Source organism: Ictalurus punctatus, chromosome 10, assembly GCF_001660625.3.
Source record: "Ictalurus punctatus breed USDA103 chromosome 10, Coco_2.0, whole genome shotgun sequence".
NCBI lineage: Eukaryota > Metazoa > Chordata > Actinopteri > Siluriformes > Ictaluridae > Ictalurus > Ictalurus punctatus.
Window position 1 is genome coordinate 29,819,203 of NC_030425.2, and position 20,798 is coordinate 29,840,000.

General features: G+C 42.7%; 2 protein-coding genes across 4 annotated transcripts in view; both read right to left on the reverse strand.

The window, feature by feature from the left end:
- The window catches only part of cd82a (CD82 molecule a), a 31,210-nt gene extending 16,599 nt beyond the window's left edge, over window positions 1-14,611 (reverse strand). The window contains exons 1-2 of one of the 3 annotated variants that reach the window (XM_053683317.1): window positions 14,521-14,611; window positions 488-560 (exon numbers count right to left, since the gene is read on the reverse strand). In XM_053683317.1, the coding sequence (XP_053539292.1) occupies window positions 488-550 (63 nt within the window). In that variant the 5' untranslated portion in view covers window positions 551-560; window positions 14,521-14,611. Of the gene's footprint in view, window positions 1-487; window positions 561-6,444; window positions 6,802-7,177; window positions 7,432-14,520 lie in introns of those variants that run through there. The other 2 variants (XM_047158317.2, XM_047158319.2) reach the window with 2 other exon arrangements.
- Window positions 13,228-20,798, reverse strand: part of tp53i11a (tumor protein p53 inducible protein 11a) — a 44,633-nt gene continuing 37,062 nt past the window's right edge. Inside the window, exons 6-7 of the mRNA XM_017478929.3 lie at window positions 18,998-19,099; window positions 13,228-18,029 (exon numbers count right to left, since the gene is read on the reverse strand). Coding sequence (XP_017334418.1) covers window positions 17,896-18,029; window positions 18,998-19,099 — 236 coding nt within the window. The 3' untranslated portion in view covers window positions 13,228-17,895. The remainder of the gene's footprint in view (window positions 18,030-18,997; window positions 19,100-20,798) is intronic.

The following is a 20,798-nucleotide window of genomic DNA, read 5'->3' on the forward strand; positions in this document are numbered from 1 at the left end:
AAATAAATAAATAAATAAATAAATAAATAAGGGACTAGAAGCACCGAGTTGTTAGAAAGTCACGGCCAGTCCAAAAAGGTGGAGTTGAGAGAAAGGAAAAGGTCAAATCAGTTTGTGAAGCTGACAAACACATTAACTCTGATTCATACACGCTATTACATGACATCACCCAGTCACGATAAAGCCCCGCCCACCCGAAACCAGTTAAAATACACAAAAATGCCCAGAAATAACCGAAAGCTAATAACGATTCATAATAATAACGCTAGTGCAGTCTTTTGAATCGAATGACTCATTACTACTAATCATACTAAACTTAAAAAAGAAATCAAAAAAGTGTTTGCATTCATTAAACATTCATTATTCATTCCTACTATAAACACGTCTATCCTCACGCCAACCCACAGCTACAGCATTTCCTTATTTATTTACTGAAGTCAAAGTCAACAGATCGTGGAGTCTCAAAGATAAAGAGAGCCGTACTCACGAAGAACAGGAGGTTGAAGAGAAACAGAAAGTACTTGGTGGCGGAGATGCAACCTTTGCCCATTTTGCCGACTCTAAAATGGAGAGAGAGAAAGAAAAACAAATATTTTCAGGACATTGCATTTTATATTTTAACGCTGTAGAAAGATTTGGGTATGAGGCACGGATAGAGCAAATTCAAACAGTAGGAAGGGTCAGAGCGCAGAGGAGTTCACACTCAAAGCCTGCGACGTTATAAGCATTTTACCTTTTATCTATGAGACACTGGGATTTTACTGGAACGCACGCTTTCACATCGAACGTTCAAGTCCCAGTAAACAAACTCCAACATGTGTGCTGAAAGCGGTTTAAAAGTCTAATGGTGTCTAATCTGTGACTAAAAAGAGCATTTAATACAATCACAAGTGCGTACGGTAGAGAAATACAAAAGTCATTTCGTTTCTTCACAGAGTTTATTTTAGAGTCTGATCAGGTGAAAGTGGAAACATCGCTTTTAAATCGAGGAGCCTGTACACTATCGAACAAACAGAAAATTTCGTAGGAACTCGTTTTTGTTTTTTTTTGTTTTTTACAGAACCAGTACCTTACGACTAATGCAGTATGTTAACCGGTTAAAAAACAAATTATTAACACATCTTGCAGTATATCGGCTACAGAAAGAACAACACGACACACATCAGTCCTTCCTGTTTGCCCGCCCCCTCGTTTGATGGACAGCTAAAATCCTCGTCTTGTTCCGAAAGACGATGAACGATCAGGGCTCGTCTGTGGATGTTTCTTATAAATGCTTCTGATGAACACATTTTAAAGAGTTAGAAAGAGTGGAGATGATGACGATGATGATGATGAAGATGATGATGATGGGGGAGGGGTTATAGTAGCAAAGGCAGTTTGAGAATATAAAAAGTAGGCCATCAGTAATAATTAATATCGCGTGTTTAGGTCGTCTTGTGGAAGATTTTCTTCTTCAAAGCTCAAAATTCCCACAAAGCGCGAAAAATTCTGTTCCGACGTAGCAAACAGCAGCGCAAGTGAAAATGTCGAGTTAACAGACTCCGCACCGGTTCACTCCAACCTCGTAAAAACCTCATCGGCTCGTTTCCACGGCGATGTCACAATTTTAACGGTACTGCTATTTTTATCCATATGCTGAGCGAGGGAAGAGCGAAGGTCTGAAGTATCACGTTACCGCCTGAAATTCGGCTTTCGCTTATCTTGGACACTCCTGCAGAAGAAGTAGGACACCTTCCTTACTCCTTATCATACTGTACTCTTCCATACCAGTCACAACAAGAAGAAAACTACACAAAAGAGGAAAGACAAAGCAAAAAAAACAAAACAAAAAAAAAACAAAAAAAAAAAAAACACACCACACGTGACCAGGTCTAATCCCGTACTGAATGAAACGGATCTGAAATCCTGAACGTTATTCTTCTGTGAGCGAATAAACCAGACACGCAACTGAAACTGAACCAACCTCTGGGGAAGACGCTCTGAAAAGTGTGTCAGCATCGGTTCAGTAAAAAAAGAAAAAGAACAAGAGGAACAAAATTAATCAGGTTAATCACAGGCGCACACACACACAGGCGCGCACACACACAGGCGCGCACACAGGCGGCCACACACAGGCGCACACACACAGGCGCACACACACAGGCGCGCACACACACAGGCGCGCACACACACAGGCGCGCACACACACAGGCGCGCACACACACAGGCGCACACACACAGGCGCACACACACAGGCGCACACACAGGCGCACACACAGGCGCACACACACACAGGCGCACACACACACAGGCGCACACACACACAGGCGCACACACACACAGGCGCACACACACACAGGCGCACACACACACAGGCGCACACACACACAGGCACACACACACACAGGCACACACACACACAGGCACACACACACAGGCACACACACACAGGCACACACACACACAGGCACACACACACAGGCACACACACAGGCACATACACACAGGCACACACACAGGCACACACACACAGGCACACACACACACAGGCACACACACACAGGCACACACACACAGGCACACACACACAGGCACACACACACAGGCACACACACACAGGCACACACACACACAGGCACACACACACAGGCACACACACACAGGCACACACACACAGGCACACACACACAGGCACACACACACAGGCACACACACACAGGCACACACACACACAGGCACACACACACACAGGCACACACACACACAGGCACACACACACAGGCACACACACACAGGCACACACACACAGGCACACACACACACACACAGACACAGGCACACACACACACACACAGACACACACACACACAGACACAGACACACACACACACAGACAGAGAAAGAGAGACAGCGAGACAGGGTGACAGAGAGAGAGAGACAGACAGACAGGGCGACAGAGAGGGATAGACAGAAAGAGAGAGAGAGGGTGACAGAGAGAGAGAGACAAACAGAAAGAGAGACAGAGAGAGCGAGCGAGAGAAGTTCATGTTTCTCTTCTTGGATATTGTCATAGCAGTTAGACAGGTGTTCATTAAGGAAGGACTAATGAAGCCACTTAAAGCATGTGTGATATGTTTCAGGTGCGCCTGTCAGAACATCTGGACTTTTAAAAACATCTGGAAAGAGAGTTAGAAGATCCCAAAGGGGGGTAGAAGAACTGAAGTTCATCTGCATGCGACGTACACAGAGGCGCTGGTTAACACCCCAAGGCCTTTCCTCTTTCCAACCCCCCTCCACACACACACACACACACACACACACACACACACACACCATACGCACGCACACATGTACGCACACCCCGCTGAGAGACAAGGCCAGCTTTGATTTCCCACAACAACAAAGGCAGCTTTCAGCGACGCTTTTCACAGCTTACAAAAGGAGAAACTCTACACACACTAAAGACCCACACTAGCTGAAATGTACCATGCCACACAATAAGTTCTGCTTTTCCCCCCTTACCCCCCCCCCTTCCAAAACGAGCAGCGTGAAATCGTTCAAGGATCCCGAAAACAAGCTTCTCCATCGAGCCAAACGAGACCACTTTATAACGGTTGCTAAACCTGACAGCAAACGGCGTCGTAGATGTCCCGACCTGTCCCGTCCCGACCCGACCGGACTCCTGGTGAAAGCCATGCGACCGCATGGCCGTTTGAATAAAGCCTGCCCATTCTTTATTTCCGTCCCAGACGACTTAATTCAGTCTCATGAATGCCAGACGGGTTCCTATGGCAACCATAGGAACGGGAGGGTAAAGAACGAGGCGCACAAGTGGACCCTCTTGAGAAAGCAAACACTCTCACGCTCCATGGCATGTAAACAGGAGCAGGGGGTGGGGGGGGGGGGGGGGATCCACAGGGTTAAATCTGGCACCTGAACACAACGACTCATAATCACTCAGATGAAGTAGGGTCCTTGAAGCGGTCCTTAAAAAGGCCAAGAGGAAAAGCTTAACCCTGCATCCGTTCATACCAGCGAGCGACAAGCCACTTGTGGTTTGTCGTGTGTGGACGTGCACCGTCCGACGTTTTTTTTTTTTATTCCAACATATAAAAGAGTGTTTCTAAAGCTAATTATCTAGACGTGAATTATCTCATGCGTGGACGAGTATGAAAATCGTTGTTTGGGTTTGCAGGTCACGTTCTAGCTTCGTTCTCAGATTAGCAAGCTATCCGTACTAGCTACGTTCGCACACCAGAGGCGCAAACGATCTCCGCTACTACTTCCTTCTAAACGCGACATTTCTATACACATTTAACGTGAGATAATGTTACACGGCAGGATAACGTGAACCTGCAGTTACACATTTTCCTTCCATTTTTGTGGCGATTAATTCCGGATAGTAAATAAAGAATAAGACCTAAGTGTAGAAGTAAAGAAAGGTCGCGCCACACGCTCCACAGGATCACTCCGAGGAATCGTTCGAGCCAATCGTTTGGATTTGTTGCTTTACAGCATCGTACCTAATTTGCATACGATTGAAACAGCTTGTCGCTGAAATCGCAGTGAACATACATTATTTGCCTGGCGCTTTCTCGTGTGCGAACGTGAACACGGGACAGAGCTAGTTGTAGTCAAGCTAGTCACGTACCCAGGAACATGCCATTTAAACCATTAAGCATAATATTTGTAGAATAATAAACTGCATCATATGTTAAGTCACATTCTATGAATATGCAAATGAGAAACTGCGTTCCCTAATAGCCTAATGTCACTAGCATTACCTAGCAGACCTAGCCGGTTAGCTAACTGCTAGTGAACTAGCTCACCTTAATCTCGAGTAAACATTTCAGTATTTAGATGATCACGTGCAATGTAACGACGTTAGCTCAGCTAGCTAGCAAGCTTAGCGTGTAGGTTTTGTGAGCACCACGTCGTCATACTTTAATCTCGGACGCGGTTGGTCCAAGCTGAAGGGTTTATTTAGTGACATCATTAAATGAGGTTTTCAATACTGTAGCTCTTCATTTTAGTCAAGTGTATGGAGAAATATTTAACCGAAAAAAGTATGTTGTTTTTTTTTGCACTTTGTTTTGTTGCATAATCATAAAAAGAGAAAAAAAAAAGTCTTACCAAAGACGGTTGCAGTTACACTGAATAAAAGAGGCGCTCAAACTAAACTTCCTGTGGGAATAAAGGCAAAGCGGAATGCAGTCGAACTGGATCACTCGCTGTTGAAAGCTTGTTGATAGCCGTGTCAACTTCTATTGAAACATGACAACACAAGTTTAAAGTGTACACCATTTTAGGAAACATTTACTGAAACGTACACAGTTTACATCAGGCCAATGGAGAGCGCAGCCTTAAAATACCACTAACCATGTTCAACAGCGAAACATGTGTTTCACGTTAGAACTTCACAGCAAAACCAACGCCAGATTCGGCTGGAAAGTCGGAGCTGACCTACATTTCGGAAAAGCATTCCCTCCACCACCACCTCATAAGGAGGGCATTAACCCCCAGTGACAGATGTCCCATTAATTCACTGGGAAAAAAAAAAAGAAGCTGACACACAGAGCCGGAATTTAGCTGCGGTGTTGATTAAATCAAAAGCTTGTCAAGCTCACAAATAGAAAATAGAGCTAGTTTTGTAGTTCAGTAGCTAGCACAATTTATATTTACGACCCCCGATGGACCACAAATAAACCTTAACAAGGAGTGAAGAAACTGAGGCACAATGGTGGTAAAGAAAAACTCAAAATTTCACACAAAAAAAAACAACAAAAACTACAATTCATTTTTAAAAATTCAATTATTACAATTCATAGATTTTATTATTAAATTTATAACGAATAAATGTTAATTTAAAAAAAAAAACATTACTACAAATGAAATATCAATCTTTTCTTTCCGGGGGGGGGGGTAAAATTAAACAGTTAAATACTTATTTTTTTAGGTCAGGTTTTAATCCGTTAAAACGTTAACAATATTTTAAAAAAGTATCGTCAGAGATTTTATAACTTCGAACTAACAATGTGGAAACGTTAATGATACACATTTAGCATTATTTTAATTTTTGAATACATTTTTTCCCCCATAAACGCTAACAACGCTAGCAAAACCAAATATCACGATTCGTATCATGTATCGATGACTCAAAGTATTGTGATATGATCTTTATGATATCCACGTAAGAAAAGTACAACGAATACCAGCTGGCCCCTCGCCTGTTAAGGACATAAGGTAAATTACCTCAGAAGAATCTGAAAGCTGTAATCCATAACAGTCATCTCAAACGACATTGACTAAAAACTTGTTGTTTTCCTTCGTACCAGTTGTTTCATTTTCAATCCGTTCATTTCATTACTTTCTTTTTAATACGGCTGAATAAAACCTCTGGACTTAGCTACAGTTTTCAACACAAAAGCTAAATCATGTTAGGAAACCAAATATCGTGATCCATACCGTGTATCGAAGACTCCGAGTATCGCGATATGATCAGCCAGGGCAAAATATCAGCTAAATCCTAGCATTGCTTACAGTGGGATGGTTTTCATGGTTATAATCGATAATAGGCAGCTCAAATGATATCGTCTAACAACTTTAGTACAAATGTTAATGAAAAATTGGTAGTTTCACACAGAAGAGTAGTTTTGTGTGTGTTTTAACTGAGGGAAACTGACGAACCCACTCGCATCCACTTCAGCACGAATTTGGGGTCGTCTCTGACATAAAACTAATACAAATGAAAATAAAGCTCCACAAAACTAGGTTATTATTTGATATTCTAGTCTTCTGTGTCTATTAAAAAAGTCCACGTTGTGGAAGACGAGCTCCACGTCGAGCTCCACTTTAGTTTTCAGTCAGAAAAATTCCGTCGTTATTTATTTTTTTTTTTACCTCAGAGATCACTGAGCGCCTCGAGCGCAGCTCGCGCCACATCAGCGTCTCTCTCTCGCTCTCTCTCTAACACACGCGCGCGCACATACACACATATACACACACACACACACACACACACACACACACACACAACTTCACGAGGACGCATCTGCGGTACGAAAACGAAGCGCGTGCCACACAACAGGATACGATTTTCTACGTCAGAGATACACGAGCTGAAAACGAAAAGCTTTCCGAAAGTACAAACAAATCCTCCATTTTCCTTCTGTTGTCTCAGACTGTTTGTGATACTCACCTATATTTTTTTTGGGGGGGGGGTGTCGGTTGTTTTTTGTTGTTGTTGCTGCAGATGAAAGAAAATTAGAGAAGAGTCCAACAGCTGTCAGTCGCGCGCTGTAACCAGCCTTGGGAAGTAGCGTGTTGTTGGGTGACTACTGAACACTCGCACACTCTCACACACTCTTACACACTCCCTCACACACCAACACACGCATGCACAATGTAGCAGTCCGCTGAACTCAACTCACTAACCCACGAAATAAGCGCTCGCGCTCTCCACCAAGCGGTTGATGGTCGTCACGGAAGCGTAGGAAGTCATCACACACACGCGCGTACGAGTTGATCCGACACCTGCCCACACTAAAAAGAACCCCCTACACCGGAAACGTAGGGGACTTCAACGGCACAGTACATGACTTATGACACATTACATAACTTGCCTACACACAGCTCAGCTCAAGAACTTCAATCCCAGGGACAGCTGGCAGAGAAAAAAGAAATAAAGAATCTACCCTGAAACATGTGTGTTTATGGGTTAATGATGCATTTGTGTATTTCTGTAAAAGGTTAGCGGTTTGTGTATCTCTCTGATGTCACAGGGAGACCTTGTTATTGCTAGTGCAGTTACAACGGAGTCTTGAGGAGACAATCAGTACGTTTACATGGACAGCAGTAATCTAGTTACTAACCTTATTCTGAATAAGACAATATTGTGATTAAGGTGTTTACGTGAGTCGCTTTTAGAATACTCCTTACATGTTCCCGTTTCACATGTTATAGGACGTAGATGGATTAACGGCACACGTCATTACATCCCCACGCCACGCCGTCCGACGTTCCCTCCGGAATTTCACATATCAACATACACTTTGTCATCGTTATGGTACCGTATACGGTTTTGTTTATATCCATGTAAACGTACTGACTGACGCAAATGTCGGACTGATTCAAATGCCCCAGAATGCAGTGTGGCTATACGAAGGCACCGAATTCGGCTCAGCTAGTTAGCAACTTACGAGGTGACGAGAGCGATGGTCTTGACGGCGGGTAGTATTAGTGTGAAACTTGTGCCTTTTGAAGATGATCTGTTTGAGCAGCGTGTACTGATAAAAGGTGCAGACTAAAAGACTAAAGCGCTGCTGCATCGATCAGTTTATATATAGAGATGGGTAGTTGAATGGCATTGTGAGTAACGTAGGAAACCGTTAACCAGTGTGAAAGTTTAAACTAAAAACGATGGAGTCCTGTGTGGTACAACAGAAAAGCGTTGACCCTATCGTCCAGAGATCGCAAGTTCGATCTCAGAGAGTTCCAGGAGAGCAAAACCGATCGTGCTCTCAGGTGGGAGGGGCATACACTCTCTCGCTCTCTCTCCCCTATCAATCACTAATCAATCGTGGGCGTCTGTGTGCTCATGTATGCAGATGGGAGTACATAGCGATTTCCTCCTAGTGCGTTACGCTGCCCCGTGTCAGAGCGTGAGCAAAAGTTGGTTGCTTCATGTGTTTCAGAGGAGGTATGTGATAGCCTTTCTCCTTCCTGATTTGGTAGCTGTTGTATTATATACACTCATTTCTAATCTGATGACTGCAGCACACACCAAAAAAGTTGGGACAGTCGACTGTTTACCGCTGTGTAACATCATCTTTTCTTTTAATAACATTATTAAGCGTTTGGACGCTGATAACAGCTCGGATTGTCCTTTTCCTCTTTGACCCGGAGAACATGACGGCTGTTTTGTCCAAAAACTATTTGAGATGTCGACTCGTCGGACGACAAAACACGACTCCACTGTACTACTGTCCATCTCAGATGAGACCGAGCCCAGGGAAGTGGGCGGAGCTTCTGGACAGTGTTGATGTACGGCTTCTGCTTTGCATAGTAAAGCCTTAACTCGCATCTGTGGATGCAGCGGCGAATGGTGTCGACTGACAAAGGTTTACCAAAGTATTCCCGAACCCATGTCAGGATCTCCATTACAGACTCATGAGGGTTTTTAAGACAGTGACGTCTGAGGGATCGGAGATCACACGCATTCAGAAGTGGTTTTCGGCCTCGCCCTTTACGTACCGAGATTTGACCGGATTCTTTTAATCTTTTAATTATATTGTGTACTGTAGAAGGTGAAACGCCCAAAATCCTACCGATTTGTCTTTGGGGAATGTTCTTCTCAAAGTGTTGGATTATTCACTGACACTTCTGCTTTGAATTCAGAGGTTGACTTACTACTTTACATTTACATTTATTCATTTAGCGGACGCTTTTATCCAAAGCGACTTACAAATGAGAAAGATACAAGCAAAGCGATATATCAAGCAGAGAACAATACAAGTAGTGCTACCATACAAGATCTATTAATTGAATTCCAGAAGAGGCAAAGTGCAGAGTAGAGGTGTAAGTGCAATTGTTTTTTTTTGTTTTGTTATTTTGTTTTTTTATGATGAGTTGGTTAGGTGTTGACGGAAGAGGCGGGTCGTTAGCGGTTTTTTGAAGATGGAGAGAGATTCTGCGGTCCGGATTGAGGTCGGAAGTTCATTCCAGCACTGAGGAACAGTTAGTGTGAAGGTTCTGGAAAGGGACTTGCGCCACGCTGAGTTGGAACTACTAAACGTCGGTCGCTAATCAATCGCAGATTGCGTGAGGGAACGTAGGCCTTCAGGAGAGAGTTGAGTTAGGAGGTGCTCTTCCAGACAAGGTCTTGTAGGTGAGCATCAAGGCCTTGAACTTGATGCGGGCGTCTACAGGAAGCCAGTGGAGGGAGATGAAGAGGGGTGTGATGTGGGTTCTCTTGGGCTGGTTGAAGACGAGGCGCACTGCAGCATTCTGAATCATCTCAAGGGGTGTGATGGAGCTGCTGGGAGGCCTGAAAGCAGTGAGTTGCAGTAGTCCAGTTTAGAGATAACAAGAGCCTGGACTAGTGTCTGTGTAGCCTCTTCGGTGATGCAGGGTCGGATTTTCTTGATGTTGCTTTAGATCATTGTCTTGCTGCATAATCCAGTCGCGCTCGAGTTTCAACTTATGGACTGATGACCGGACATTCTCCTTTAGGATTTTCTGCTAGAGAGCAGAATTCATGTTTCCCTCAATTACTGCAAGTTTCCCAGACTCTGAAGCAGCAAAGCATCCCCACACCATCACACTCCCCCACCATGCTTGACCGTAGGTATGATGTTTTTTTTGTGGAATTCTGTGTTTAGATTACGCCAGATGTAACGGGACTCGTCTTCCAAACAGTTCCACTTTCAACTGATCAGTCCACAGAATTAACATTCAACAATCATCATATCGATTCACATGACTTGATTCAGAGAAGCTATTGAGGTTTAGAGCAGGCTTCATCTCTAACCGAAGTCTAACACACCTGTTTTAGTTGATCAAGTACTTCTTAAGGAAATGAATAGATGAGCACCATTTCGGTTGGAGATGAAGTCTTCAGGGAATTCTGGGATCTCCAGGAACAGGGTTGGTGATGACTGGTTTAGAGATTAGGCTTGGGGTGGGTTTACCTTTTGGTTGTATCCTTTTATTAGGATTTCATTTGTACGAAATCAAACAAAACCCAACCATGTTGCCTTCGTGGTGTTTTCAAAATAGTCAAAGGTGTAAAAAATGTAAAGTGCGTTTTTAACTTTACGGAAGATAAAGAAAACACAGCTGGATTTTTTCCCCTTGTATGAGTAAAGACGGTTATTGACGAAGCTTCAGCGCTGGGCGATATGATGAGAATATTGATGTTATTACAAATTTGTTGCATTAATTTGTTGTATTAAGATAATAACTCCAGACAGACTGGAAGCAGCTGATGTGATGTTAAAATTTTTGTATTTTTTAAAAAATATTTGTTTATTTGTTTTATACATAAAAATCTGTGTGATATGAGCAATATCGTGACGCATACAGTATGTGTAACAGAAATGCCTCAGAGAAACAGATGATATCATTTTTTTTTTTTCTGTCATATCACCTCCACTGCTTACAGGACAGGATGAGGAAAAACCCCTGTGAGGTCATCACGCCGAGTTCATCCTGACAGCGCTGTTATCGGGAATGAGGGGGAGCTCTGGAGCTGTAACCGGAAAGTTATCAAGAGTTGGAAACTGCTGGTGCCTTCTGGTAATATCTGTGAAAATAACATCAATCCCGCTGCGTTTCCTCCGTGTCTATTAATACAGTCAGTGATTTCAGGGAAACAACTGTGTTCCTGTGTTCACAGCACATCGAACAGACCAGCAGAGCGATTTACATACACCCCATGGAAATCTGATTTATTTTTACATATTCGGACAAACATTTGATCCTCTTTGAAACAGCGCCTATTAATAAAGGTGATACGCTCTGTCATGGCAATGATAGAGTGACATTTTAATGACAGACAATTACCATTTTGTATTTTTCACAATTTAAATGAACAAAAAACAGATCAGTCACATGGAAAAAGTAAGTACACCCCTACATTTATATCACAGTTCGGGTGCCAGTGATCAGAACCTGCGTAGGGAGTGCAGGTGGAACCGGTCTTTATACCCCTCTTATATCTAGCGTCTGGTGTTCCTTTTGTTATTGAGGTGTGTGGTGTCATCATGCCAAGATCTAAAGAGTTCTGTAAGGCCTTCAGAAAAAAAAGGTTGTGGATGCCTAGGAGTCTGGCGAGGGGTTTAAAAAGATCTCAGAATGACCTGAAATGCATCATTCCACTGTAAGGGAAATCATCTACAAACGGTGCTGATTTCAATCAACAAATTCAGTCTCCAAGAACCCCAAAATTTCAAGTCAAGTCAAATGGGTTTTTATTGCCATTTCTCTATATAGCTTGTATACATCGGAAAGAAATGACGTTTCTTCAGGACCATGGTGCAACACAGAACTACATAAAGGGCAAATACACAACAGTGTGAGACGAGTGCAAAATAATTAATACACAGAACATGGACTGTAAACTTTAAGCTATTGTGTAATCTAGCAACACAAGTATAGCAGCAATACTGGAAGCAAAAATTACTTCCATAATTTCATCACAGGATCTGCTACGTAAGTCTCGGAACTCTTGGTGTCAAAGTGCATTTTTCTACAATCAGAAAGAGATTGCTTAAGTTTGACCTGCTTGGGAGGCGTGCCTGGAAAAAGCCTGAACATACAGGCAAAGACCAGGACTTTTGGAATAATGTGCTCTGGACAGACGAATCAAAGAGAGTTGTTTGGCCACAGTAAGAGCAGACATGTGGCCAAAGACAGACGAAAAAAGTCCTGACAGTCCTGAAAAAGACAGTTTTTCCAGAGAAACACCTCATACAAACTGTGAAGCACGGTGGTGGAAATGTTATGGTTTGGGGTTGCTTCGCTGCCTCAGGGACCGGACAGCTTGCATTCATTGGTTCAACTATGAATTCTGCATCATATCAGAGAGCGCTTGAAGATAACGCGAGGCCGTCTGTCCCAAAGCTGAAGATGACCCGAAAGTGGACTTTTCAGAAGTATAATGATCCTAAACACACCTAAACAAATCCACCAAGGAACGACTCAAAAAGAAGAAATGGAGGGTTACGGAACGGCCGAGTCAAAGCCCAGATCTGAATCCCGTCGAAATGTTGTTTGGAGTTTTGAAACGGGCAGAACATGCAAGAAAACCCTCAGACATCTTCCAACTGAAAGAATTTCGCATGTTAGAGTGGTCACAAATTCCACCAAGTCTAGTGGACAATTATACAAAACGCCTAAAAGTTGTTGTTTCTGCTGAAGGGGGCAATACTAGCTCCTGAGGCCAAAGGGTGTACTTACTTTTCCACAGAAGAACATCACATTTATTTATTTATATTTTTGTTTAATAAATGATTTTCCTTGTAGTTTTGTTCAAGTACATCAACTTTATTAACAGGCCCTGTTCCAAAGAGGATCAAATGCTTTCTCGTCAAAAAAAGCCAACAATTCCCACAGGGTGTACTTATTTTTTCATATGACTGTATGTGTGCGTGTGTGTGATTTAAAAAAAAAAAAAAAAAAAAAAAAAAAAAAAAAAAAAAAAAAAAAAAAAAACTTGGGTGGGAAAATAAAACCCAGACTTAAACTGAAGACGTTTGCAAAACTGTATATTTATTTCTTAAGCACTTCACATTCTTGCTACAAAAGTATATACAGAACTGGATGTATGCTCGTATGTACATAATCTTTCGAAACGAAACACACAACGCAATCAGGAGTAAAGAGGAAGAGCCGTGTCGTTTTTGTGAAAGCACACTGTGCTCAAGATGCTAAGAGTCACGGTGCAAAGCAACTGTACAACTAATTCAACACACAAGAACCACACGTTGTGTTCGGGAATGAAGATACGCTGACGTCATGGTATCGAATTTAGTCACTGACAGATCAGCAAAAAAAGACATTTCCCAGGACCCAGGACAGATTTCATTTGAACAACAATAATGTAAATATGTACCATCATGCTGATTTATTCACACACATGTAGATTCGAAACACAGTGGAAACACTTCCTGGTTATTAAAATTGTACTTCGATTAAAGTTAACATCACTTATACTTGCTTTCAGTTCTTGAGATTTAACCCCTTTCTTACGATAGCTAAATAATAACCGGAACAACCTTGATATAAATCGTGTTTTTAAAAAAAAATGTAATACATTCAGTAACCATGGCTGTGAATCATAAAAAAAACCCAGAAATAAAGATGAACAAAAACTACAGCTTTTTATTCATGAATTCCGTCCTGTTATTCGTGCGAGTAACAGTAACCATTTAATTTGCCCAGATAACACAGATATCGGTTTGTACCGAGCTAAAACAAGAGCAGAACGTTTTATCACCCGTCTGTGTCACGTAGAACGCGCTTAATGATTATAACTCTAGGCAAAAAACTCTCCAAGAGCAGCAGGTTATCGTAGAACGGATATAAATACGGACGTGAGAAGGGTTAGAGCCCGAGGCTGAAGGTGAGAAAGTGTTAATGTTGATAATGAGGTTTAAATTAGAGTTAACGGATAGCACGAATGTAAAAACCCTTTTTCTTCCCGCGATTCGCTGTATTTATAGCCTAGATTTCGTTAATGCTACATTTGTACTGTTATCTGCTACACTACGACTACGTAAGCACGAGCTCTGAAAAAATGTAATAAAATTAAACAATGTGTATATCACCCAAACAAAAAAATTAAAAAATCAAAGCTCTATCCTGATCCGTGATCTACGTCGATCAGAAATATCCTTACTGATTAATACAGGTGAAAATAAACGGACAAACTCTTAATACTCATCAGTTAATGCACGGAATACTCCTTTTACAAATAATACAACCGTTTCCAAAGCACACAGAACCTGCACTCGGCGTACGCCGACACCGTTCTGAGCTTACCTTAGCAAACCGTGCTCTAAAACTCGATCCAACCGCGTCCGGCTTGTTTTCTGACTGATCCACAAGCGGCGTTTTGCCGTTTAAAAAAAAATTAAAACGACCACAACGGTCATTCGTTTCGCCGTAACGATAGACGCGTTCCCGACGCAAATGACATTTCAACCTGCCAACCTTAGAGAGAATAATGCATGCTCGAGTAAGTCACGTGACTGGAGTAGAAACTATTCTAGGAAAACGATGTTACGTGCTTTAAGTGTTTACATTCGAACCAAAAAAACCAGACAAACAACTTTTGTTTCCCTCCAAATCGCAAAAACACTGTGTGTGTGTGTGTGTATATACACACACACACACACACACACACTATCGTGACGGGCTTGGCCACGACGTTTAAATACTGCCACAACAACGTATTTAATCACTTTCTAATGATCGTTAGCATTAAATCATTTGTAACGTGTTAGATTTGGCCTACTTAATCATTTAAAAAAGAAAAAAAGAAAAGAAAAAAAAACTACGGATCTCATCGCTAATAAACGTAGTAGCCGATGTTAGCTATATACACGTATAAAGTTAGCTAATTCAAACGCACACTGATAGAGAGTTTATTTCACATTAACGAACTCAAAACATTCCCATTGTAGCTACCGTCAGAGAATTTAAGATAATAGAAAAGTGGGCGGGGCTTCGAGATTGTCGGTGAACATCAGAGAGTTCGAAACATCTACGCAGCTGTCGGTCATTCCAGATCCGTCTATCGATCGGTTCATCTGGGGGAAGGACTTGCCGTCCGGAGATAGAGACCTGCTCTCTGGATGGGAGGGGCATACTCGCTCTGAGCCCTGTCAATCACAGCGACACCAGCCGATAGCGAGAGTTCACGACAGTGTGCGGAAGAGGGAAGAGGGCGGCGAGCGCGAGTGAAAGGTTGGCAGGTCTGAAGTCTACACGCTGGATAACAGCACAGCTTTAGTGGAACTGCTATACACATGTATACTTCTAGTGAAGCGTACTATTGAAAAATAAAATCTCTAAAATGGAAAGTGCTGCTGAGGAAAACACCTGAAGAAGCCCTGACCAAAGGGGAATCCCCCAACATTCCCAAACTCCTCCTCTGCATCTGCACTCCGTCACACCGTGAAACTGAGAGCGTCCAGAGAGACGAGCTGCTACACAAACCGGTTTCCGTTCCGTCCGGACAGAAGAGCTACAGTAAACCAGGAATGTCGTGCCGAGTCAGTTCACAAACCGAGCTCTCTCTCACACTGGGTGGGTTTTTAAGCCTGGCCTGCTCTGTAGATTAGATTTATTATTCTCAGTAATCAGACGAAAGAAGGATCAGCGTAACTCTGGGGATGAGGAGGTGGTTTGTCTTCGCTGTAGCTTTGGAGGCAGGAAATCAAGAGAGACTCGTTAACTAATTCTTTCACCAGCACTCGTTTGTTTTTTTCTGTCTTGCCCCTTGGCTTGTGATCGGATTGGTCAGGAGATTGTGGAAGCTCTACTGTGACCAAAAAAACCCCCCAGCAGCATCAGCGCCTTTTAAAAGCAGCTGATTCCTGTCTGATAACATGACAAACATGCGCTGCGGGTTAAAAATAAATACGCCAAGTGTAAAAACAGCCTGGATAAACTGAGCACACAGTACAGGATTATGCAATTGATTTAAAAAAAGAAAAAAAAAACATTAAAAACGGAAGTGCATCTGTCTGAAATCGACTGCACAGCTTAAAGCTTTGAGTTCAGTCTCAGAAGTTCCTCGGAAGAAAGAAAGAAAAAAAGAAATCCTTCTTTAATACTTGGTTTCGTCTCTCTCGCTTTTTTTTTTTTGTAAAGTCAGGAAACCGACGGTGTTTTGAGTGCCTGTAAGTTTTGGCCCCCCTCTTCCGCTGACTGGGTGCAATTCAGCTAAAAGTTTCTGCCGTATTTCACTTTTTCACTTCCAAATAATCCCACGCGTTCTCTATAGAATCGAAGTGCTGCTGATTTTACAGCGCTGTCAGTGTTTCCATGAACAAATCGCACACGGATCTTGTCCTGCACACCTTAGTCTTCATGCTGGAACTGAGGAGAGTCGGTGTTGTGTTTGGCGAGTCCGTTCGTCCAAGTGCTCAAACTATCGACATCATACAATAAAGCGCTGCTAACGACGGAGTCTGTGTGTTTTGTTTTTTTTTGGTCCAGAGAGCTTATAACGCGCTTCTTGTTATTGCATCTACGTGAATAATCAGGGGTCTCGAATAATTCTGTTTATGTCCCCAAGACCAACAAACATAAAAAAATGTTGTTTATAAACACTGATATTAGGCCTTGTGCGTGAAATGACATCGTATCGGTCGAATTCACGTGGTTGTGTGTCATATAGCACAGAAACCCTGAGCTGGATGAAGCACAAGTCGAAGTAGGCCAGTAGTCTAGTGTTTAAGAGCTAGTCCTAAAAAGAGACCGTGCTCGGAGCCGAGGGACCGAGAGCCAGTGTGGGGATCTCGAGAGCTGGACAGCTGTAATCACTCACATTTCTAAGAAGGTTAACTTATGCAGAACCGTTTTTATTCGTAAGTCACTGTTAATAAAATGTCAATATCAGATGACTAAATTACGGCTACGTTTACACAGAGGAACCGTTCAGAAACGAGAACGCTTACACCGACACGACTCCAAATAAACAAATGAGACTTTCTGATAAACTTTTATGAGACATCTGAGACTCTGTTATTACTCCACCAAGCAACTGACAATGTTAAAAATCCAAATTTTTGTTCCAAACGTTTAGTTCTTGTGCCATTTCCTTTATTTTTTTCATAAACTTTGGGTAAAAAAGAAAGAAAGAAAGAAAGAAAAAAAACTCTGAACTTCATGATCTCATTCTTTGGTAGTATTTTCCTATATATTTGTACTCCGACAAAATAAATAATGAAAGCTAATCCGAGCCTAAATGATGAACCGTTCCGATCCGTTTAAATTTAGCACCCGAGCTAATTCACGTAGATGCAATAAATATCGAGATTCGTTTGCGTAATAACAAAATAAACCAACGCCACCCATGTGACCATGAGTCACTGATCTTGTAAACATGTCCAGAAAGACAAATCCTGTAATGTGCACTCAGTATTATACTCGCATTCTCTCTCTCACACACACACAGAGAGAGAGAGAGAGAGAGAGAGAGAGAGAGACACAGAGAGAGAGAGAGAGAGAGACAGAAAGACAGAGAGAGACAGAGAAAGAAAGAGAGACAGAGAGAGAGAGGGAGAGAGAGAGAGACAGAGAAAGAGAGAGAGAGAGACACAGAAAGAAAGAGAGACAGAGAGAGAGAGAGAGAGAGAGACACAGAAAGAAAGAGAGACAGAGAGAGAGAGAGAGAGTCGGTGCGTCTCAGATCTTCTTGGAACGACGGCTGAGCTGACTGTAGTACAACAGGGTGATGATTAGGAGGACGGCGTCGATGAGGAGGAGGAGAGCGGCTCCGTCGGACAGCGTGCCCATCTCCAGGAGCGAGACGGACGTCACTGTGAAGACACCATCGCTTTAGACACAATGCTGGCTCACGTGATCAAAACAGAAAAAAAAAAAAGTGAAAATGAAACACATTGTGCAGCCAGAAGGCTCAGAGCCCAGAGTGGTGTGTGAATTTAGGTCATGACATCATTATGCCGCCCTCCTGTGATCACAATGTGCAACAGCAATTAACACTGGAACCAGCAGAGGGCGCCATAACCCAGGCTGTTTACAGTAAGTGCCCTGGAGATGAGGTGGAATATAGCGAGGGCCTACATTTTAGTCTTTATGCTGCAGAGAGAGAAAGCGAGAGCGGAGAGACAGGACAGAACCAGGCATCCAGTCTAAACATGTCCAAGATTGCGGCTCCTCCGATAAAAGCAATTTATTCGTATTCCAAAATGTTTCCGATGAATATTTATGGAATTGTGGAACAGATTGGTCAGGACGTGTTGTTTGGGTTTCTAGAACAGCAGCCCTGACAGTAGCGCAGCTGCAAATCACAGGTTTATATACACATCAGTGCGCTCGTTAGGACATGTTATCGTTTCTATAGCAACAGCACGTTCAAAGGAGCTGCGTGTTATGTAAGGAGTCTCCAGTGTCAGCACTTTGTGTGTTTTTGAGGCTGCTAGAATGCCGCCGCTGATGTTCCAACTACGCCGAACGCAACTATAAACGGCTAAAAAGTACAACGTGTCCTTTTGTAATAAAAGTCGTTGTGAAAATTGCTGTGGTGTAAGAGGAACATGAATCTTCGGGACGTGCTGTTACAGTAACATCATCGACTTCAGCGTGGTAACAGGAACATACCACCCTGTCGCCGATTATTTTCCGATCTCAGCATGACACGGAGTGTATTATTCCTTACGTGACAGAAATATTAGAAAGCCGTCTCTCCGGTCGATCCGGATCGAACCATGTCCGAGGGAAGAAAACTAAAATAGCAGAACACGCTTACGCAGGACCTTCATCTTACCGAGGAACTGCACACCCAGGTAGCACGCTTCAGTGAGCAGAGTCCACTGTATGATCACTTTCTCTGCCGTGTAGAGGCCGTTCCACAGGATTAACGAGATACCTGGTGAGGAAAGATCAAACACAACCGCTGAGGGTCAAACACTAATCTCTGATTAGTACATCCCTAATAGATCTCTCACACACACACACACACACACACACGTGCTCGTACTAAAGCAGGCCAAACACACAGGCTTCAGACTGAAAGTCTTAGATGTGTGAGCTTTTTGATGATTTCGCACAGGGGCTGAGGAACACATGGAGAATCCCTCTGATCTCCTCCTAGAACTCTGGATATGGAGAACACGGAGACCAGCTGCTGCTTCCCTGCACCCTCAAATAAGCCATCTGGCGCAAAGATTATCTCGGTCCCTGCACGTCTCACGTGCCGTTCCGTCCAACATTCACGTGACGCGTAAGCAGCTACACCTCGCCCTGTGCCAGTTATGAAGTAAAGATCATCCAAGCTGGCTGAGGAGTCGGAGGGATGCTTACGTAACGCGAGCTAAAAAACCCAAACATGCACGGGCTGGATAAATTAACCCCTTCATGCATCAAGTATTCAAAAACGTTTCTGTATTTCGGTCACGTGGATTAACGGGTTCACCGATTAATAAACGAATCGTCCGTGCGGAGGAACGCGACGGGTACGAGAAAGGTTCAAAGATGAACTGTGTTTATGATGTATTTCAGGTATAACCTTCAGGGTGTAAAATTATTTACATTAATTCTTTTTTTTTTTTAAACAAAATATAGCAATATTCCTGACTGGTGCTTTGGAAGTAAAAATAAATAAATAAATAAATAAAAATAATAATCATTTTTATTCTTCAGTAAAAGAATGTTTTAAAAAGTTGTCTTAAAATGTTTTAAAAAAAAATGGAGCACGGCACGGAAGTTTTAATTCTTCGGATTTTCTGCAGAAAGTTTTACAAAATAAAACAAAGATATAAAAGATACAGCAGCGACGTGAAGAACGGTGAACAGTCTGAAGAGCATTTTATATTTATCCGATACCCAGCAAAAATTTTTTTAAAAATCGGATATTAGATTGGATATCAGAGAACACGTATCGAATATCGGATCCTGCACCACAGCAAATGCCAAAGATTTGAAAGAGAAATGTTTTTTTGTTTTTAAAAATGAATAAATAAATAAAATGTTATTTATTTATCCTACATTCCTAAGAACAGCGTTCAGCGTGCATGAAAGGGTTAAAAAACAAACAAATAAAATAAAAAAAAACCAGCGAGTGTGCACATGAAGACCTGCTGCGTCCCGGCAACACTCGCATAGAGCTGCGGTACGTATAATCCTATCAGTGCTCAATTCTGTGTGCACCCTCAGGAACGACAAAATCTAAACGGATGAGAGGAAAACTGCATCTCTATCTCTCTCTCTCTCTGTCTCTCTGTCTCTGCATCTCTCTCTCTCTCTGTCTCTCTCTCTGAAAAAAACATGGACTCGTTTTTAAAATCAGATCTCAGGTTTTCCCTCGCAGGAAACATTCACCCCTTTCCACCAAAACACTGCAATCTTCTGTGATGTTACTGGGCGTCCTGTGGGGTTTGATTAGCGCCGCCTCTAGAAAATGACCCAGGATTAGCGGGGGAGCGGCTGTTCTTATTAATCCCGCCGCTGCAGCTCCGCTCTGCGTGAGACGGCGAGTGGGAACCGTACGCAGTCATCCATTTTTAAAAAGCTCAGGCTTTCAAATATTTATTCCACACACAGTCTGCCGTTCATTCAGCAGGGAAACT